General features: G+C 32.3%; 1 protein-coding gene across 12 annotated transcripts in view; it reads right to left on the reverse strand.

Annotated features, from left to right (window-relative positions):
* The window catches only part of LOC139489323 (MAM and LDL-receptor class A domain-containing protein 1-like), a 124,426-nt gene that overhangs the window by 61,387 nt on the left and 39,235 nt on the right, over window positions 1-23,804 (reverse strand). For 9 of the 12 annotated variants that reach the window (XM_071275622.1, XM_071275623.1, XM_071275626.1 and 6 more), the window contains exons 10-18: window positions 23,502-23,714; window positions 18,126-18,252; window positions 17,541-17,657; window positions 16,414-16,523; window positions 11,056-11,171; window positions 9,526-9,680; window positions 6,558-6,671; window positions 2,546-2,637; window positions 353-479 (exon numbers count right to left, since the gene is read on the reverse strand). In XM_071275622.1, coding sequence (XP_071131723.1) covers window positions 353-479; window positions 2,546-2,637; window positions 6,558-6,671; window positions 9,526-9,680; window positions 11,056-11,171; window positions 16,414-16,523; window positions 17,541-17,657; window positions 18,126-18,252; window positions 23,502-23,714 — 1,171 coding nt within the window. Of the gene's footprint in view, window positions 1-352; window positions 480-2,545; window positions 2,638-6,557; window positions 6,672-9,525; window positions 9,681-11,055; window positions 11,172-16,413; window positions 16,524-17,540; window positions 17,658-18,125; window positions 18,253-21,907; window positions 21,963-23,047; window positions 23,110-23,275; window positions 23,309-23,501; window positions 23,715-23,804 lie in introns of those variants that run through there. The other 3 variants (XM_071275630.1, XM_071275629.1, XM_071275628.1) reach the window with 3 other exon arrangements.

Below are 23,804 nucleotides of genomic sequence, written 5' to 3' on the forward strand. Positions count from 1 at the left end.
GTTGACGTTGCAGCAGCCGTCAGAAACAGCATACCTATGTCTTGCTTTTTGACTCTGTCAAGTGAGACACAAAGTGAACATTAAAAGGTTTTGATTGGCTAACAACATTATAATCACTGGATACTCTACCATATTACATTGTTTTTGTTTCGTGGTAGAAACAACGAAATTACCCTTAGTCACTTCAATTTTGAAAGTTGTATTATTTGTCATTACTAATAATATATGTAAGTAGCTCCTACACTCGTGTTATTTTTTATATCTTACTTGGTATCTGTGAAGTTGTATTATTTGTCATAACTAATTATATATACAAGTAGCTCCTATACTCTTGCTATTTTTTATTTCTTACTTGGTAACTGTAAAGTTGTAGACATGGTAGCTTTATCACCAGGATTTTTTCTTGACATCTCTGTATACACGTATTGGAACCCCCCATGAGCATTGTTTGGTCCCGTATTGCTTGATGGCGTACCTTGCTATTTATTAGAAAATAAAATAATATAAATAATGCAATTTATTAAACTAGAGGCTCTAAAGAGCCTGTGTCAGTTTCAGTGGAAAATGTTAGTAAAAATTTACAAATTTTATGAAAATTGTTAAAAATTGACTATAAAGGACAATAACTCCTTAGGGGGTCAATTGACCATTTTGGTCATGTTGACTTATTTTATGGTCTATAAGCCAAAAACTGCATTTTACTCCTATGTTCTATTTTTAGCTGTGGCGGCCATCTTGGTTTGCCGGGTCACTGGATACATTTTTTAAACTAAATACCCCAAAGATGATTGTGGCCAAGTTTGGATTCTTTTGGCCCAGTAGTTTCAGGAGATGATTTTTGTAAAAGATTACTAAGATTTACGAAAAATGGTTAAAAATTGACTACAAAGGGCAATAACTCCTAAAGGGGTCAACTGACCATTTCGGTCATGTTGACTTATTTGTAACTCTTACTTTGCTGAACATTTTTGCTGTTTACAGTTTATCTCTATCTATAATAATATTCAAGATAATAACCAAAAAAGCAAAATTTCCTTAAAATTACCAATTCAGGGGCAGCAACCTAACAACGAGTTGTCTGATTCATCCAACAATTTCAGGGCAGATAGATCTAGACCTGATAAACAATTTTAAAACTGTCAGATAAGCTCTAAATGCTTTGGTTTTTGAGTTATAAGCAAAAAACTGCATTTTACCCCTATGTTCTTTTTTTAGCCATGGCGGCCATCTTGGTTGGTTGGCCGTGTCACTGGACACAATTTTCAAACTAGACACCCGAATGATGATTGTGGCCTTGTTTGATTTAATTTGGTCCAGTAGTTTCAGAGGGGAAGATTTTTGTAAAAGATAACTAAGATTTACGAAAAATGGTTAAAAATTGACTATAAAGGGCAATAACTCCTAAAGGGGTCAACAGACCATTTTGGTCATGTTGACTTATTTGTAGATCTTACTTTGCTGAACATTTTTGCTGTTTACAGTTTATCTCTATCTATAATAATATTCAAGATAATAACCAAAAACAGCAAAATTTCCTTAAAATTACCAATTCAGGGGCAGCAACCTATCAACGGGTTGTCCGATACATCTCAAAATTTCAGGGCAGATAGATCTTGACCTGTTTAACAATTTTACCCCCATGTCAGATTTGCTCTAAATGCTTTGGTTTTTGAGTTATAAGCCAAAAACTGCATTTTACCCCTATGTTCTATTTTTAGCCATGGGGGCCATCTTGGTTGGTTTGGCGGGTCACCGGATACAATTTTTAAGCTAGATACCCTAATAATGATTTTGGCCATGTTTGTTTAAATTTTTTTTTGGTTAAAGTTAACGACGACGGACGACAGACGACGGACGACGGACGACAGACGACGGACGACGGACGACGGACGCCAAGTGATGAAAAAAGCTCATTTGGCCCTTTGGGCCAGGTGAGCTAAAAATACCTCGACCCAAAAACTACCTCAACCAAAAATTTTAACCTGTAGCGGGACAGACAGACGAACGAACAAACGAACGAACGCACAGACCAGAAAACATAATGCCCATAAATGGGGCATAATAAATGGGGCAAAAAAATAAGGCACATGTACTTTAATCAAGTTACTGACCATCTATAAATGGCAGGTGAGATAGAGAGGGGGTAGACAATCTGCAATCCCTGTTTAAATATACTTTGTATTTTAAAGATTCAATTCCTTAATGCCTGCTGGGGACCACCTCCGGGTGCAGGACTTTCATACTGTATTGAAGACCCATAGGTGGCATTGGGCTGTCGTCTGCTCTTTGGTAGGGTTGTTGTCTCTCTGGCATATTCCCCATTTCCATTTTCAATTTTATCTGTAATCCTTCTTTTAATGACTGTATTTCAAATAATAAATTTCTTACAATCCCTTCAAAAATGAAAACAACCCTTTTTTGGGATTAACCTTCATCTGAGGAATGTCAAAGGATGTGTAAAGAACCACAAAACAGTTGAAGATCTATATGACCAAAAAGGACCTAAATCTATTATCTATAAAAATGCATATAATTGTTAACTTACACTGTTAGTGTCCCAATTTATTACATTACTTCCTTCATTCTCAAAAAGACATTTTTCTCCAAACTCAAATGTACAAATAAGTTGATAGGATGCTGAAAAATTGTTAAAAAAAAGTCATAGTTATTATTCAAATAAGTATTATCAGGTTTTCTGATATTATAAAATATCAGACATGAGCCAAAATGTGAACCTTTTTTGGCGAGTAATAGCAGCGAATGAGCAAAAAATCTTCACATTGTTTTCAAGCACAAATGTACAAAGGCACAAAAGCCTGCTCATCTTTTATAATTTGTTACAATAGAAAATCAATGAAAGGCAATAACTCCTGTAAGAATTCGTTAGACGGCTTAGACAAAAGGGCAATAACTCCTGAAAGAAATCATTAGACTGCTTAGACAAAAGGGCAATAGCTCCTGTAAATCAAAGTGATTGAAATCACTCATGGAAAGATTAGAAGAGTAGTTTGAATAATTGCATATTAAGGTATGGTGGGGAAAAATAAACATTAATAATGCACTATTGCTGAAAATTGCATTAACAGCAGGTCTTTAGAAGGAAAAGTTCTTTTACAGTATGAGGATAAAATGAGCTCAAATTAAATAATATGGGTCTCTTAATTTGCAAAATGTAATTTAAACTGCAGTTTATATCTTATCAAAAAAATGTTGCCTGTTCTGAACCTGTTTCAAAAAAACAAAAAAAATGCAAATCAAAAATCCTTCTAGTAAATGTTATTAACTATCCTTGTAAGACATAAAATCTAGACCAACAACTAAGAACTTTAAAGTGTGAACAAAAATAATCTAAAAATGTTGTTTTGGGGCATTTTGTAAGTTGAAACAGAGGTTATATGACATTGAAGATTAAATGTTGTAGAGTGCCTTTTGATCAATTTTTTAAAAGTATTTTTCAACACAGCTAGGGCATTGAAAATATACTTTTTCAATGTAAACAAATTAAAAAACTTATTTTATTGAAATGTGGATTCTTTCTTGATTTCAAAATATATGTTCACTCCTAATAAAAATTCAAATGACTAAAATAGACATGATGATTGATGGGGAATAAACTAATAAACAATGGTTTGTTAAAATTAAAAGTTTCAAAATTTTAAAACTTAAAAGCCAAATCCTGATAAAAAAAAGTGAACTAAAATAAATATAAATTGTTGATTAATCACAGATGATTATTGGAAATTTATCAAGTTAATTATAGGCCTTTTATATATTCATATGTATGTTCATATTTCATTTTGTTTTTAAAAGATCTTGTTAATCCATTAATCATTTTTCTTTCAGACATAATTTACAGAATCACTTTATGTAATGTAGATCAAAAGTAATAGGCAATAAATAAATCTATCATCCTTATATATACCAAACATCTAATATATACATTTGTGTATTCAATTATGAGGTCAAATACTTGTGTATTAAGAATTAGATGTATATTGAATTGTCTGTATAATTATGTAAGACTGAGGTTGATAAGTAATGTGGTCAATTTGATTGACAGTTTAGGAGGTGGGGCATTTTAATTAAAGGTCTTCCTTGTCTCTGATTGTTTAGTGACAATGACAGTTCTCAATCATACCAGTATTGTATCAATACTCAATTACCTAATCAAAATGTTTTTAAAAAAAGCCTGCACATCAACACACATTAATATCATACATTCTTGATTGAACTGCTCCAAAAATATACCCATTTTTTCAGTTTTTATGTGTTTTATGTGCACATACATGAGAACCATAGGGAACTATATTTCAGTGTAAATACATTTAGTAACAGTAGCTAACCTGTCGTGTTGTTAGGGAGGCTGGTGCCTTAGTAAAGATTTAGAACAAGTTCTAATCTTTCTAAAAATCGTTAAACAGGTTAAATAGGCCAAAATTACCTTAGATGTTTACATTCTCAACATTTTTGCTCAGGTCAAAATTCCTCTATAGATGCAAAACTTGCCTTTTACCCCAGGACTATGTACTAATTTTAGCTATCTTGGTTGGCAAGTGGGGTCAACGGAAACACTTTAAAAACAAGTTGCTTTTTAAAACAAAAAAGTCAATACGTGAACCTTAGAACTTTTTTTTAAGCTAATTCTTCTTTCAACTGAATTGTAAATTATATCTCAGTGTTTTCATTATCATGTGTGCGGAGGATAATAGATTCTTTTTATTGTAAATCAGGACAATGTGGGTATGTTGAGAGTGGTGTTAAATATAAAGTAAGGAGATAAATAATGTTTTTATTTCGATATTAATTTTTACCAACGTGAAAGGTCAAACTACTACTAACGGATGACACTTCTATGGTTCTTATTGGTAGAGGTAATATTTCACCTAAGTCCCTCAGTCATTTTATTTACTTTTATGTCAAAAATATATCAAATAGATAAAGGAAGAAGTGGTATGAGTGTCAATGAGACAACTCTCCATCCAAGTAACAATTTATAAAAGTAAACTATTATAGGTCAAGGTACGGCATTTAACACAGAGCCTTAGCGAGCTATAAAAGGCCCCAAAAATTACTAGTATAAACCATTTTAATGGGAAAGCTAACGGTCTAATGTATATAAAAACGAGAAACGAGAAACACGTATGAACTGCATAAACAGACGACAACGACTGTACATCAGATTCCTGACTAAGGACAGGTGCCAACATTTGCAGCGGGATTAAACGTTATTGTACGATTATTTTGTTTCATAGAATGTGGAATTTTTATTCCTACCAATAAGACAAAATTCAGCTACTCGCTAATCAATTGTTTTGTGCATGCTGTAAAACCCTGTTCCACATTGGAAATGGGTTTGGATCCAACTAATACATTCAATTTGCTGCTTATACATGTATAGTTAATATACCTGTCTTAAATCAGGAGCTTGTTTTTTTTTGTTTTGTTTTTATTTTGCTTATTATCGTGTCTGATTTTCGTTGTTTAGTACAAACCATTGCCATTAATTTGATGAAAATATGTGTATAATGGTGAAAATATACCACCCATGGGCGCTCTCATAACTTGTTTGTCATGATAACTGTCCATTAAACTGAAATTCATTGTTTCTTAGAAATAATTTAACAAATGCAGTTAAACCTTTTTTGTTAGGAATCTTTTACATGTTTATAGGATATCAGTCTTGTGTATCAATTAATTCTACTGCATTGGTAACCTTTTCTTTTAAATTAACAATGATTGTATTTGTGCATCATAGGCAATAAGAATGCAATTCCCTTTTTATCTTGTGTGACTCTATTTTATTAATAAAATCTGTTGTATCTAGAATTAAAAAGTTATGCCTCTTCAATAATGGTTTTATATTAGGTCAATTAATTTCTCAATTTCAATCCATCTCGTGGGAGAGTTACACCTATTGATGATCAATGTAAGGAACATTAATTAATGTACATTGTATCATACTAGTTACTAGGTCGCAATGCATCATTAATTATTTCTAAATTAATTTTATGAACTTTTGGAAGACTGAGGTACAGGTGTCCATGTTTTGAATCATTATCATTCTTTAAAAATTATACGTATGGAAAGCTATTTCGTTTTTTTCTATGTAGATTTTTAACTATATTTTTGATTATCATATAGCAAATAAGTGAGTTAACAATCAGTGTAAAGTTCTTTATTGCCATGGTTTAAATATATTGAATACCCCGTATGGAGGTGCTCTTAATTGTAGGAAGCTAATACAGAAAAGAAGAACAAATGATCCGAATGAACAAAAGAAAATTTCCGAATATTTCTCCATAGACCATTTTTCTAACTAATAAATATGCGTGAACCCGTAATTAAATCAAATTTCATCCAGTAGTAATAGACGAACAGTAGTAACAGTTGACCAGATATTAAAGTAGCTGACTTGGCCTTTCATCCAGGTGACCTAAAACAGTTCCAGTAATACAATACTAAATTAATAAATGAAGAGGGCTTACAAAGGCCTGCTGCCCAATCTATTCAATTCATTTGAATAAATTGTGTTTAAACTAAACTAACATAATACTCACGAGTTAATTGATCACAGTTTGTCCCTGTCACACCTGGGTTACATGTACATGTGTAGGTACCTGAATTCAAAGGGCTGTTGCATGTTCCTAATACACAAGGTTCATTGAGACAACCTGAAAAATAATACTAGTCAACTTTTTCAAATAGTTTAACCAAAATTAAGTGTTAATTTTGATACCTTTCTTTTTTCTAGTATTAAGGGGGTACGCAACACCTGAGAAAGATAAATAACTCAATTTTAAGCTGTTGTTTATTTTTTTTCAGATGGACTAAGGGATTTGTGACCATTTTGAACATTTTATGCAATACAATTGTGAAGTTTTTGCTAAAATTATTAAAAATTTCAATTTAATTCTTATTTCAACTTCATGTTATTCAAACATTTGAAAGAGTTGTTAAGGGACAACTGGAGATGGTATTCATACATTTGACAGAGTTGTTAAGGGACAACTGGAGATGGTATTCATACATTTGACAGAGTTGTTAAGTGACAACTGGAGATGGTATTCATTCATACATACATTTGACAGAGTTGTTAAGTGACAACTGGAGATGGTATTCATACATTTGACATTCATACATTTGACGGAGTTGTTAAGTGACATCTGGAGATGGTATTCATTCATACATTTGACAGAGTTGTTAAGTGACAAAAGGAGATGGTATTCATACATTTGACAGAGTTGTTAAGTGACAACTGGAGATGATATTCATACATTTGACAGAGTTGCTAAGTGACAACTGGAAATGGTATTTATACATTTGACAGAGTTGTTAAGTGACAAATGGAGATGGTATTCATACATTTGACGGAGATGTTAAGGGACAACTGGAGATGATATTCATACATTTGACAGAGTTGTTAGGTGAAATCTGGAGATGGTATTCATACATTTGACAGAGTTGTTTAGTGACAACTGGAGATGGTATTTATACATTTGACAGAGATGTTTTGTGACAACTGGAGATGGTACTCATACATTTGACGGAGTTGTTTAGTGACAACTGGAGATGGTATTTATACATTTGACAGAGATGTTTAGTGACAACTGGAGATGGTATTCATACATTTGACAGAGTTGTTAAGTGACAACTGGAGATGGTATTAATACATTTGACGGAGTTGTTAAGTGACAACTGGAGATGGTATTTATACATTTGACAGAGATGTTTTGTGACAACTGGAGATGGTACTCATACATTTGACGGAGTTGTTTAGTGACAACTGGAGATGGTATTAATACATTTGACAGAGATGTTTAGTGACAACTGGAGATGGTATTCATACATTTGACAGAGATGTTAAGTGACAATTGGAGATGGTATTTATACATTTGACAGAGTTGTTAAGGGAAAACTGGAGATGTTATTCATACATACATTTTGACAGAGTTGTTAAGTGACAACTGGAGATGATATTCATACATAGTATTAAGGGGGTACGCAACACCTGAGAAAGATAAATAACTCAATTTTAAGCTGTTGCTTAATTTTTTTTCAGATGGACTAAGGGATTTGTGACCATTTTGAACATTTTATGCAATACAATTGTGAAGTTGTTGCTAAAATTATTAAAAATTTCAATTTAATTCTTATTTCAACTTCATGGTATTCAAACATTTGAAAGAGTTGTTAAGGGACAACTGGAGATGGTATTCATACATTTGACAGAGTTGTTAAGGGACAACTGGAGATGGTATTCATACATTTGACAGAGTTGTTAAGTGGCAACTGGAGATGGTATTCATACATTTGACAGAGTGGTTAAGTGACAACTGGAGATGGTATTAATACATTTGACGGAGTTGTTAAGTGACAACTGGAGATGGTATTTATACATTTGACAGAGATGTTTTGTGACAACTGGAGATGGTACTCATACATTTGACGGAGTTGTTTAGTGACAACTGGAGATGGTATTTATACATTTGACAGAGATGTTTAGTGACAACTGGAGATGGTATTCATACATTTGACAGAGATGTTTAGTGACAATTGGAGATGGTATTTATACATTTGACAGAGTTGTTAAGGGAAAACTGGAGATGGTATTCATACATACATTTGACAGAGTTGTTAAGTGACAACTGGAGATGGTATTCATACATTGACGGAGTTGTTAAGTGACAACTGGAGATGGTATTTATACATTTGACGGAGTTGTTAAGTGACAACTGGAGATAGTATTCATACATTTGACAGAGTTGTTAGGGACAAATGGAGATGGTATTCATACATTTGACGGAGTTGTTTAGTGACAACTGGAGATGGTATTCATACATACATTTGGCAGAGTTGTTAAGTGACAACTGGAGATGGTATTCATACATTTGAGGAAGTTGTTAAGTGACAACTGGAAATGATATTCATACATTGACGGAGTTGTTAAGTGACAACTGGAGATGGTATTCATACATTTGACAGAGTTGTTAAGAGACAAATTGATGGTATTAATACATTTGACGGAGTTGTTTAGTGACAACTGGAGATGGTATTCATACATACATTTGACAATGTTGTTAAGTGACAACTGGAGATGGTATTAATACATTTGACGGAGTTGTTAAGTGACAAGTGGAGATGGTATTCATACATTTGACAGAGTTGTTAAGTGGTAACTGGAGATTTTAAAATTTTCAGCTGAAGTTTTGGTTTTCACAACTGGAGATTTTTTTATAGACATTTTTGCAATTTTGATAAAAATCCTGTTTAATTCATATATTTTTTTTTAAATGCCAGCCAGTTAAAATCATTGTATTTATAACACTGTTGCATTTTTTGCAATACTATAAACATCACAATAGTTACTGAATTTACAACTATTAGCCAATTTTCATTACTTTTCAATCAAAAGTGTTATATTGATGGTTGTTTATATAGCTGTAATTATTCAACAGAGAACAAATCATCAACTACCTGTCTCAAAAAGATATCAAGTTTGGCATTTTTTAAAAGAAAAAAACATACCTGTTCCTATTGATGACACTTTAATGGAAAATCCTTTGGAAACTGCCGCTGATGAGTATGTGTTACTGTCAAATCTAATTATCATTGCATTGCTCAGCTCATCTGGTGAACTGTCCCATTTTTCAACGTCGGCCACAAAGTTTGTTCCGCATACCCTGCATTATAAAAATATACGTTAAAAGGAGGAAGATGTGGTTTAACTGTCCAAATAAATAGTGTAGTTTTTTTTAAACTAAATGCTCTTAAGAGCCTGTGTCGCTCACCTTGGTCTATGTGCATATTAAACAGAGGACACAGATGGATTCATGACAAAATTGTGTTTTGGTGATGGTAATGTGTTTGTAGATCTGACTTTGCTGAACGTTCTTGCTACTAACAAATATCTCCATCTATAATGAACTTGGCCCATTAGTTACAGAGGGAAATATTTTGCAAAAATCTACAAAAATTTACAAAATTTATGAAAATTGTTTAAAATTGACCATAAAGGGCAATAATTCCTTAAGGGGTCACCTGACTATTTTGGTCATGTTGCTAATTTGTGGATCTTACTTTGCTGTTAACAGTTTATCTCTATCTATAATAATATTTTAAGATAACCAAAATCAGCAAAATTTCCTTAAAAATTAACAATTCAAGGGCAGCAAGTCAACAACCAGTTGTCCGATTCATATGAAACTTTCAGGGCAGATAGATCTTGACTTGATAAACAATTTAACCCCTGTCAGATTTGCACTAAATGCTTTAGTTTCAGTTATAAGCCAAAATCTACATTTTACTCTATGTTCGTTTTTTAACCCTTGGCGTCCATCTTGGTTAGTTGGCTGTGTCATCGCACACAGTTTTCAAACAAGATACCCAAATGATGATTGTGGCCAAGTTTGGTTAAATTTGGACCAGAAGTTTCAGAGGAGATTTTTGTAAAAGATTGCAAAAATTTACGAAAAAATTGGTAAAAAATTATTATAAACATGATAAAGGGCAATAACTCCTTAAGAGGTCAACTGACCATTTTGGTCATGGTGACTTATTTGTAGATCTTACTTTGCTGAACATTATCGCTGTTTACAGTTTCTCTATCTAAAATATTCAAGATAATTCAGAGTTATAAGCCAAAATCTACATTTTACCCTATGTTCTATTTTTAGCCACGGCGCCAATCTTGGTTGGTTAGTTGGGTTTTAGACTAGATACCCCAATGATGATTGTGGCCAAGTTTGGTTAAATTTGGCCCAGTAGTTTCAGAGGAGAAGATTTTTGTAAAAGTTAATGACGACGACGGACGACGACAACAGATGGACACCAAGTGATGAGAAAAGGCCTTTGGGCCAGGTGAGCTAAAAAGATATCCCTCTCTGATATTTATGATTTTTACAATTTTTTAATTATAATTCCAACCAACAAAACTCACTTTCTGTTCCAATAAGGGGCAGAGGTGGTCGAGTTGTATAAATTGTTCTACTACTGTTCCAACCCCGCTCTTGCATTGGTGCACTTGATAACAATCTTAATCCAACCAACAATACTCACTTTGGACCTTTCTGTCCCAATAAGTTATATCTATACTCCAACCAATGACTGCATGCGCTACCAGAAGTTATATCCATATACTGTAAGGAGGCTCTTACTAAACTATTAGCTGGTCCCTGAAATAAAAATCAAAACACTGTTGATGTTACAATCCAGCCATATATATTCACAGCTTGTCTAATATTCTTTCTGACCATACTTTTTTCACTATTTTTTTTCTCTTTTCATTTCCATTCTTACTGTAAAATTTCTATGTTATTGTCCAAAGGTAAGGAATTTCTCAGTATTGATGCAAATAAGGATTAATATATTGATATTTCAATTTTAAACTCAGATTGTTTTATAAACATTTGCAATTTAAAATTGTATTGACAAGAATGGAAAGTGAAATTGTCTAACAAGTAATATATTTCTTGTTTGCCAATAATCATAACAGACTTAATAATTTCAAGAAAGAGGCCTTAGAAATGCACTTTCTCTAGAACAAAAAAATAATAACTATTTTTTTATATCTAAATTGGTGTTTCTTCATTAAGAAAAAAAATACATTTCCTGTATTCAAATCTAAATGTACAAATACCTTATGCTAAATATTTCCATATAACTGTTGAATAACAAAATAATGGGATAAAAATTTCCAAATTACTGAACAGACATTGTTTTCCTTTGATAACCAAATACTCTTTAAACAGAGAACAGCTGTAGGAATTGATTAGTGATTTCACAGGGAAAATTATTTTAAACAACATTTATTACATTGATTTTTCCTTGAAATAAAAACGGATTAATTTCACATGTGAAATAAAGGCGGTTATTTCACTCCAGTGACGTCATACAACAACAGATGAAAACAAATTGTGAATGCATTGAAAAAGATGTAGTTCCTTGCATTTACTACTTTAATTTCATTAAAAATCAAAGAGCATGATTGCTCTGAGGGATACGATTGCCATTGTTTTCATTAATTCATGTATTAATATTATTTTCAAAAATAATTCAACTGCACATGTAAAATGTAATTTACGTAATCTGAATAGTTTTTCAACTTTTGTACTATCAATTCAAAGTTTACTTCCCACAGCAGTCACTGAGAGTGAGAGAAGGTATTTCACTTCGTACCTTATCGTCTATTTTCCTACGTGAATTCTAGGAGGAATCCAATTTCTAACTCTTTAAATATTTAATTTCCTTTGGGTCAGTGGGCATGACTCCTTTCTGACACATTCCTCTGTTTAAATTGTGATCGCTTTTAGTATAACACGACACCTATCGCCAGAACGAGTTAATCTTTTCGTCGTATTTTGATTCAGAATTGACGGAAGTATAAGGGAGACAACTAGAAGCGATAATATGGAAGACTCCATTTCGGCTGAAGGGGTGTTCTAGTTACACCTTTACGTTGTGGACTACATTTATTTAAATTTAAATGATGCATATAATTTTAATAAAATAAACTGTACCAATTTTTCTTGCACCAGATGCGCATTTCGACAATACATGTCTCTTCAATGATGTTCGTGGCCAAAATATTTGCAATCCAAAGCATATATAAAAGATGAAGAGCTATAATCCAAAAGATCCAAAAAGTATGCAATAACAATAACCCTCAATAGTAGACAGACGTAGAAAGGGTCTCATGAGTTTCAAATTAATCAATGAAGTTTGGAATCCAGAGCAATCATTCAATCTGATACCCCTTGAAGTCAAGAAAACTATAAGCATGCGCATAATTACCTAAACCAATCCTAGACTTGTGATTTGTAGCAAGGACATATATTCAATTTAAATTAAACAACCTAGATGGTCCTCCATTTCTTTATGGAAGTACAATATCAAATATCAGTTTTATAACGGTGACATATAAGAAAAACTCCACTTCAGTTCTTATATTACAGAAATAGATTTATCAGAATTTAGAGAACTCTACCATTTGATCAAAACTGGGGAATTCCCTCTGACGTGTTGCTAAATTTATAATCAAAGAGCAGATTGCTCTGAGGGATACAATTGCCATTGTTTTCGTTGATACATGTATAAGTATTAGTTTAAAAAATAAATCAACTGCACGTGTAAAATGCTCGTAAAATGTAATTTACATAATCTGAATAGTTATTCAACTTTAAAAATAACCGATCTCGATACAAGTGTATGAACAATGTACTTATTGTGTTTTATTTTTGTACTATCAATTCCAAGTTTACTTTCCACAGCAGTCACTGAGAGTGAGAGAAGGTATTTCACTTCGTACCTTATCACCTATTTTCCAACGTGAATTTTAGATGGAACCCCATTCCTAACTCTTTAAATAGTTAATTTCCTTTGGGTCAGTGGGCATGACTCCTTTCCGTACACATTCCTCTGTTTAAATAGCGATCGGTTTTAAGATAATACGACGTCTATCGACAGAACGAGTTAATTTGTCTCGTCGTATCGTCGTTTGACGAAAGTAACTTACGGATAGGGAGACAACTCGAAGCGCTAACATGGAAGACTTCACTTTGGTGTTCTAGCTACACCTTTACGTTGTGGACTACATTTATTTTAATTTAAATGATGCATATGATTTAAAATTATGCAACAACAATAACACTCAATAGCAGACAGACATAGAAAGGATCTCGTGAGTTTTAAATTAATCAATGGAGTGGGGAATCCAGAGCAACTATTCTATCTGATACCTCTTCAAGTTAAGAAAACTATACGCATGCGCATAATTACCTAAACAAACCCTAGACTTGTGATTTGTAGCAAGGACGTATATTAAATGTTTAAATTAAACGACTTCCATTTTTTTTTATGGAAGTACAATATCAAATATCAGTTTCATAACGGTGACATATAAGAAAACTCCACTTCACTTCTTATATGACAGAAATAGATTTAACGATCGAAATTAAGAGAACTCTCGCATGTTATCAAAACTGGGGAATTCCCTCTGACGTGTTTCTAAATTTATAAAAGCACTAAATATAAATACTGCTTAATTCTGATATTCCGTGTTGTTAAAAACACGCATACAATTCAAGGGAAATATCGAAACATAAAGATTATGAGAAGAACATAAAAGGACAGTTGTTTACATCCAATCCTTTTGTTTTTTATACCATTTAAAGCAGGACAATCTCAAGAATCGGAGATGTTCCTTGATGTTTAGAATTAATGTGAGGGCATGGCACTGAGTCAATGGTATAAGTCTACATATTGCTTAAAAGCAATCGAATCCCAAAAACACTAAATATAAATACTTCTTAACTCTGATTTTCCGTGTTGTTAAAAACACGCATATAAGTCAAGGGAAATATCGAAACATAAGATATTGAGAAGAACATTATAGGACAGTTGTTTAGATTCAATCCTTTTGTTTGCTTTTACCTTTTAAACAAAGACAATCTTAAGTTTCTGAGATGTTCCTTAATGTTTAGAATAAAACAGTTGACGTGAGAGCATGGCCCTGAGTCAATGGTAAAGGTCTACAGATTTCTTGAAAGCAATCGTATCCCAAAAAGCCATTCGACAATGCAATAAAAAGAATAACTAATCAAAGAATTCAAATATTGAAAAATATTCAACTCGTGACTGAACAAAGAATGATAATTAACTCATGAGCTACATGCCTTCTTGAATTAATGTGTTGTTCGGTCACCCGTTGAATATTGTTCTCTACTTGAATTCTTTTTTAGTTATTCTATAAATATTAGTTTAGTAGGATTGTTGGTTGAACAGTTTGTTTTTTTCATAAGCCCATACAGAAATTGCTAACAAAAGCACATAAGTTTCACATGTGAAGCACATGAGATGCAAGTAAGAATTGTATGGAAATCAGGTTGGTCACATGTGCAGTTTTGTAGTTCATATGTGCCCACAAAAATCTAACATAATGCTCACATGTGCAATTCAAACCTCAGGTGAGCTTTTATCATCCATGTTAGTTTCATGTTAGTTTTGTACTTTGAAAAGTTTTTCCTTTCTTCTAACCATTTAAAACTAACCTACATCATTGCTCATATGAGCTTTTTCAAATTGACATGCCCAGTCATGTACTTTCTGTAAATTCAAATTCAAAGCTTGCAATAATTGCAGGGAGATGGCTATGAAAAATGTGAAGACATATTTTGTGCTATTTGAACAAAATGGCATTGTTGAAATCTGACAAAACCAGCAACTGTGGGTAATTATTTGGTTCATTTTTGTGTCAGATTCTGAAATATATTACAATTTTATAGTCCTTATTTTAATGGAGTATTATTTTGCAGATTTCTACAAATTATTACATGTATATAGATAATTCCTTTTAAAACTTTCTGAAATACAAAAATGTACAGAACTTATTCAAATGCAATGTTATGTTTTTAGTCATTATAGTTTATTAGTAACAAAAAAAAACAAATTAATATAAAATCATAATTAATTGACAGTAATTAAAGAATAACACTGGACATGATGTGTCAGTTATTTTATTTTTAATTAAATTATTTAAGATATTCATTTAAACTTGAAAAATATTCCTATTTGAAGCAGCCATTTTAGATACACTTTAATCATCATCATCTGGAAATACTTAGATAAAAAAATCAAATGGGTCAACTAATATTCACGTGTGCAACATGTGAGCAGATGCTGATATGAGCAATCTGATAAAATGCACATGTGAAACAAAAGCTCATATGAGCATTTGCACATGAGGTTTTTAACATGCAAATTAGGTTAGTATCATAATTGCAAATTTTTTGCGCACAAAATGCTCACCTAATTTGCATGTTAAAAACCTCATGTGCAATTATGTTAGTTTCCAATGTGAGCATCTTATGTGCAACATGTTAGCACGTTTCGGTAAGGGAGACACCAATTCTTACCTTAATTAACCAGGTACATTCTAGTCCTGTTGGGTACTGTGGATTCATTATTTTTCGTTGGATACTAATTTTCGTGGGTTTCGTGGGGTCACAGGTGAACCACGAATTCAAATGTTCAACAAATAAAATACTTCTAATAGACTTAGTTTTGCATACAGAGATTGGCGAAACCATGAAATCAAATACCCATGAATAGGCAAGTTTTCAGCAAATTTTGGTTTTGATGTTATATATATATGTTATATTTGTTATTCTCGTGGGATTTTGTCTATGTGTGTTACATTTTAGTGTTATGTCGTTGTTCTCCTCTTATATTTAATGCGTTTCCCTCGGTTTTAGTTTGTTACCCCGATTTAGTTTTTTGTCCATGGATTTATGAGTTTTGAACAGCGGTATACTACTGTTGCCTTTATTCAGCAATCCACTAAAAATTGATACCCACGAAAATAAATGAATCCACAGTAGTAAGTTGGAAAGTTTTATTTCAGCAGACAACAATTCTTACCTTTATTAACCAGGTACATTCTAATCCTGTTGGGTAGTTAGATGGATAGTTTGGGGATTGGATCAACCTTTCCTCTCCTGCAGCAAGGTTGATAACACCACCACAAGTTTCTAAAAAGAATTTATAATTCATTCTTGGTACTACTCAGGTTAAGAATTCATATGGTTATATCTTTTTAAAACAAACACAACATATCAACCTATTTTACCCCTCAACCCTTCCCAGTTATCTTATGTTTAACATACTTTCTTCTACTGTCCAAAACATTATTTCACTGTAAAACCTTGACCATGACAATATTGGACTGTGAAATATTAATGTCCATCAAAATATTTCTAAATCTTCTTATCACTTTCCCTTAGGATTTTTTTCCATTTTAATAATTGTGACCATTTCAGGATTTTTAAAAATATTTTAAGACCATTTCAGGATTTTTTAAAATATTTTTCATGATAAGTGTCTGTATAGCCATAAATTGCTGCATAAATCAATTATGCAGATTAGTTGGTCTTATCAAAGAAAATCCTATTAAGGTTGCTTGGGTTTCTTCCTCTATCTTGGATTTTGAGGAAGATGAAAACTTGTAATTTAAATCTTAAATAAAATGTGCAAATTTTGAGAGTAGTTTGTAAATGATGTGTAAGACTTTTGATGTAAATATAGAAAATTATGAAATTATCGTATTTATGGACAGGGCTGTAAAAAAAAACCACTATTTTTGTGTTTGGTTAACTTTTTTTGAACTTTGCCAAATAAGGGGAGATAACTCCAATTATTAAAAATTCCAGTCACATTTAGAAAACATTCATGATATCATAATCAAAAATATCAAATGTTTATAGAACCTCTTCCATTAGACAAAATTTCTTAACAATCCACTATAAAATATTGTCTCAATATAAACAATATAGTCTTAAATTGCCTCCCTTTAACAACATATTGTGTTTATGGACAAAGTTTCATGTGGAAATTTGTCCTTTTCTGGAAATAATTTATAAATAGAGACAGAATTTCATGATACAAAGTCCTGAAATATTGTCTTGGAGGATACATTTTCATTGAACAATATTTTTCTAGATAAAATAGATATTTGTCAAAAATTAACATCGGGGGAAGTAGATACTTACGACTATTAGAGACGGTCTGTTCACAGATGGCGCCAGTAAGCACATCTGGGCAAGTACATGTACATTGAAAGTTAACAAAGCCTCCATTCTGACAGTTAGGTTTGTTGGTGCAGTGGTCTAAATATATAAATTATCAAAAAAATATATCAAAAACAAGAATGTATCTATAGTACACGGTTTGCCAATCCGCACTATCATTTTCTATGTTCAGTGGAGTGTGAAAATGGGGGAAAATCTCTAATTTGGCATAAAGATTAGAAAGATCATATCATAGGAAACAACTTCAACTTCATAAAAAAATATCTTCACCAAAAGCTTTATCTGCAGTGGGACAGAAGGACGGACAAACAAACAGATTGACTAAATTAGATTCTGTTCTATTGTTTAAATTCATTTTGTTTGTATAATCAATCAAAATTGAAAAAAAGAATGATATTTATGCCTTTTTTCTTAGACAAGTTACATTCCAAAATGTCTTTTGGTTATATCAGTCATTGGGTTTCCGTCTAATTGATATGTAACTCCAATCTTCCTTTCTTCACACTCAAAGATTGAAGAAAAGGGAACATTACAAATTTTACCTACCTGTGCATTTATAAGCATCAGTAACATCTTGTATATCATAGAACTCTAAACCATCAGCTGAATTAGCCAAAAACTCTAATCTTTGATCTTTAAAGAGAATAGTTTTCTGCCCATTGTTGGAAAAGGCCTGCAAAAAATCAAAAGTGAGTATAATTCTGATACTTGGTGGAAAGACAGTAAAATAAAAAAGAGTCAGGCTGACCCTTGTGAAAAAAGACTCAAATATAAAACAGTCAGTCTGAAACGTGTGGGAAAAGATTGTAAAATAAAAAACAATCAGCCTGAAACTTGTGGGCAAAAGGCTGTAAAATATAAAACAATCCGCCTCAAACTTAATTGTGGGAAAAGACTAAAATATAAAGCAGACAGCCTGACACTTGTGGGAAAAGACTGTTAAATACAAAACAGTCAGACTGATACTTGTGGGAAAAGACTGAAATATAAAACAGTCAGTTTGAAATTTGTGGGAAAAGACTGCAAAACAAACAACAGTGAGTCGGAAACTTGTGGGAAAAAAATGTACAATATAAAACAGTCAGTCAGATACTTGTAGTAATAGAATGAAAAATACAAAACAGTCAATCTGAAACTTGTGGAAAAAGCCTGTAAAATACATAACAGTCAGTCAGAAACTTGTGGAAAAAGACTGTAAAATATAAAACAGTCAGCCTGACACTTGTGGGAAAAGACTGCAAAATACAAAACAGTCAGTCGGAAACTTGTGGGAAGAGACAGTAAAATATAAAACAGTCAGTCAGAAACTTGTGGAAAAAGACTGTAAAATATAAAACAGTCAGCCTGATACTTGTTGGAAAAGACTGCAAAATACAAAACCGTCAGTCGGAAACTTGTAGGAAGAGACAGTAAAATATAAAACAGTCAGCCTGATACTTGTTGGAAAAGACTGCAAAATACAAAACCGTCAGTCGGAAACTTGTAGGAAGAGACAGTAAAATATAAAACAGTCAGTCAGAAACTTGTGGGAAAAGACTGTAAAATATAAAACAGTCAGTCTGATACTTGGGGGAAAAGACTGTAAAATACAAAACAGTCAGCTGGAAACTTATGGGAAAAGACTGAAAAATACAAAACAGTCAGTCTGATACTTGTGGGAAGAGACAGTAAAATACAAAACAGTCAGCCTGATACTTGTGGGAAAAGTCTGTAAAATACAAAACAGTCAGTTTGAAACTTGTGGTAAAAGACTGTTAAATATAAAACAGTCAGCCTGATACTTGTAAAAAAAAGACTGTGAAATATAAAACAGTCAGTCTGATACTTGTGGGAAAAGACTGTAAAATACAAAACAGTCAGTAGGAAACTTGTGGGAAAAGACTAAAATACACAGTCAGCCTGATACTTGTGGGAAGAATGTAACACATAATTATAAACAAAAGACAACCACTGATTTACAGGCTCCTGACTTGGGACAGGCACATACATAAATAATGTGGAGGGGTTAAATCAAAGTCTGTTCCTCCCTGAATATAAGGGTCACCACTATTAACAATTTTAGGGAGGTCAATTCTTGTAAAATTAATAGATCTATGTTAATTTTCAAACTTGTCCAAAACAATGCTAATATAAAACTCTGATATAAGTTTGATAAAAAAATGGAAGGATTTATTTACACATAAGATTGCCTTCAAATGTAAAAAGTCCTTTCTAACTACAAATAATAAGATGTTGCATGAATGCCAATGAGAAAAAACTCCCGAGAGACCAAATGAGGTCTTTTGAATGAAGACAGACAGACCATATCAAGCAGTTACTAGCTTCTGCCATAAAAACACAGGTCAAAATAATAAGATATGGAATGATTGCCAATATGAAAAAAAAAATCCCTCAGAGACCAAATGAGGCAGAAGTTAATTATTCGTAACAATTTTTTTAACTCTTCACCAGAGACAAAATGAGGTCTTTTAAATGAAGACGGACAGACCGAATCAAGCAGTTACAAAACCTGCTTTGGCCTTCAAAAACACAGGTAAAAATCGAAGTGCTTGAAAGAACTGAACGGTAAAGATTGCTTCAACTTATCAGTGGAAAGTAATATTAAATATTGCATTGGTTGTTGTTGATTTAACAGCCATTCCTGACAAAGGAAGATAACTCCAATTCAATGAGGTTAAAAATGACACAATTTATATTTTTCAAACAGATATTAGATTCCGGCACCTTGCAAAAGTTATGTAATTTTCTTGACAAGTGAAACATCATTTTGTGCCTTGAATATCTGAGCATATATTACATTGATAAATTTCTGGAAATGTTCATGGATATTATATATATAGAATGTTATGATCAATGCACTATATTTTGTGTATCAAAAAAGGTAGTGCTCAGCCTTTGAAGATTTATATATCCAGTCAGTCCCATAAGGTTTTGATTGCATTTCATGCAATCTTTACGTTAAAATAAGATGTGGCACATTCTATTCTCTATCTCTAATCTAATTCAAATAAAGTAAATAATTCAATTTCAATCATTATTTCCGTCTAAAATTTCATTAAAGAAAATTCTGCGAAAAAGATGTTATCTTCTTTGGCCCCTAAACAAGGTGACATCATACGTATGCTTCAGGCATTAAACATTAACTAAACAAGGTGACATTATAGGTATGGTTCGGGCGTCAAACATTAACTAAATAAGGTGACATCATAGGTATGCTTCAGGCATCAAACATTAACTAAACAAGGTGACATCATAGGTATGCTTCAGGCATCAAACATTAACTAAACAAGGTGACATCATAGGTATGCTTCAGGCGTCAAACATTAACTAAACAAGGTGACATCATAGGTATGCTTCAGGCATCAAACATTAACTAAACTAGGTGACATCACAGGTATGCTTCAGACGTCAAACATTAACTAAATAAGGTGACATCATAGGTATGCTTCAGGCGTCAAACATTAACTAAATAAGGTGACATCATAGGTATGCTTCAGGCATCAAACATTAACTAAACAAGGTGACATCATAGGTATGCTTCAGGCATCAAACATTAACTAAACAAGGTGACATCATAGGTATGCTTCAGACATCAAACATTAACTAAATAAGGTGACATCATAGGTATGCTTCAGGCATCAAACATGAACTAAATAAGGTGAAATTATAGGTATGCTTCAGGCATTAAACATTAGCTAAATAAGGTGACATCATAGGTATGCTTCAGGCGTCAAACATTAACTAAACAAGGTGATATCATAGGTATGCTTCAGACATCAAACATTATTTAAATAAGGTGACATTATAGGTATGCTTCAGGCATCAAACATTAACTAAATAAGTTGACATCATAGGTATGCTTCAGGCGTCAAACATTAACATGGGTCTTGTTCTAGCTTCTTAGCCGCTTCAGAATGCAATAAAATTTTATAAAAAGAAGAATTTTAGATGCAACAAGTAAAGTTTTTTGCTAATCATTGTAGAAATAACATGTCAGTACATCCCACAATTCAAAATGTGAGATTCCTTAGTTACAGACGAGGAGAAAGATAATTTTACGCTTACTGTCATCCAATCAGTACCATCGATACAAAATAATTGCATTAGAATTTTAAACTCTCCACCAGAGACCAAATGATGATTAATTATTACTTTCTTTATAACATAAATACATACATACAAACTGTATTGCATAAATGATTCTGCATCGTAAGGGTTATTGTCTTACTCTCTTTATAACATAAATAACTTCATATAAACTGTACTGCATAGATGATTCTGTATCGTAAGGGTTATTGTCTTACCCTCTTTATAACATAAATACTTACATATAAACTGTACTGCATAGATGATTCTGTATCGTAAGGGTTATTGTCTTACCCTCTTTATAACATAACTTCTAACATATAAACTGTGCTGCATAGATGATTCTGTATCGTAAGGGTTATTGTCTTACTCTCTTTATAACATAAATACTTACATATAAACTGTATTGCATAGATGATTCTGCATTGTAAGGGTTGTTGTCTTACCCTCTTTATAACATAAATAATTTCATATAAACTGTATTGCATAGATGATTCTGTATCGTAAGGGTTGTTGTCTTACTCTCTTTATAACATAAATACTTACATGTAAACTGTACTGCATAGATGATTCTGTATCGTAAGGGTTGTTGTCTTACCCTCTTTATAACATAAATACTTACATATGAACTGTACTGCATAAATGATTCTGCATCGTAAGGGTTGTTGTCTTACTCTCTTTATAAGATAAATACTAACATATAAACTGTATTGCATAGATGATTCTGTATCGTAAGGGTTATTGTCTTACTCTCTTTATAACATAAATACTTACATATAAACTGTTCTGCATAGATGATTCTGTATCGTAAGGGTTATTGTCTTACTCTCTTTATAACATAAATACTTACATATAAACTGTTCTGCATAGATGATTCTGTATCGTAAGGGTTATTGTCTTACCCTCTTTATAACATAAATACTTACATATAAACTGTACTGCATATATGATTCTGTGTCGTAAGGGTTATTGTCTTACTATCTTTATAACATAAATACTTACATATAAACTGTATTGCATAGATGATTCTGCATTGCAAGGGTTGTTGTCTTACCATCTTTATAACATAAATACTTACATATAAACTGTACTGCATAGATGATTCTGTATCGTAAGGGTTATTGTCTTACCCTCTTTATAATATAAATACTTACATATAAACTGTACTGCATAGATGATTCTGTATCGTGAGAGTTGTTGTCTTACCCTCTTTATAACATAAATACTAACATATAAACTGTATTGCATAGATGATTCTGTATCGTGAGGGCTGTTGTCTTACCCTCTTTATAACATAAATAATAACATATAAACTGTATTGCATAGATGATTCTGTATCGTAAGGGTTGTTCTCTTACCCTCTTTATACCATAACTTCTAACATATAAACTGTACTGCATAGATGATTCTGTATCGTAAGGGTTGTTGTCTTACCCTCTTTATAACATAAATACTTACATATAAACTGTTCTGCATAGATGATTTTGTATCGTGAGGGTTATTGTCTTACTCTCTTTATAACATAACTACTTACATATAAACTTTACTGCATAGATGATTCTGCATCGTAAGGGTTATTGTCTTACCCTCTTTATAACATAAATACTAACATATAAACTGTACTGCATAGATGATTCTGCATTGCAAGGGTTGTTGTCTTACCCTCTTTATAACATAAATACTTACATACAAACTGTACTGCATAGATGATTCTGTATTGTAAGGGTTATTGTCTTACCCTCTTTATAACATTAATACTTACATATAAACTGTTCTGCATAGATGATTCTGTATCGTAAGGGTTATTGTCTTACTCTCTTTATAACAAATACTTACATATAAACTGTATTGCATAGATGATTCTGCATCGTAAGGGTTGTTGTCTTGTGTGTTGGACTTGGCCATGTTAATATTTTGTACATATGCCTGTCCATTCCATGATGGCCTTACATTTGGCCAAGCGATACTGACATAACCATCACGATCAGATCTAGATTGTTCATGATGTCCTCCCATGGCATGCAACATTTCATGCACAGATGTGCTAACCTGCAAACAAGATTTGTTTTATTTTGGATTCTATCTTAAACAAGAAACAAATCTATTTAGACACATAATATTAAATTTCAGATCTTTTGA

This window comes from Mytilus edulis, chromosome 9, assembly GCF_963676685.1.
Source record: "Mytilus edulis chromosome 9, xbMytEdul2.2, whole genome shotgun sequence".
Classification (NCBI taxonomy): domain Eukaryota; kingdom Metazoa; phylum Mollusca; class Bivalvia; order Mytilida; family Mytilidae; genus Mytilus; species Mytilus edulis.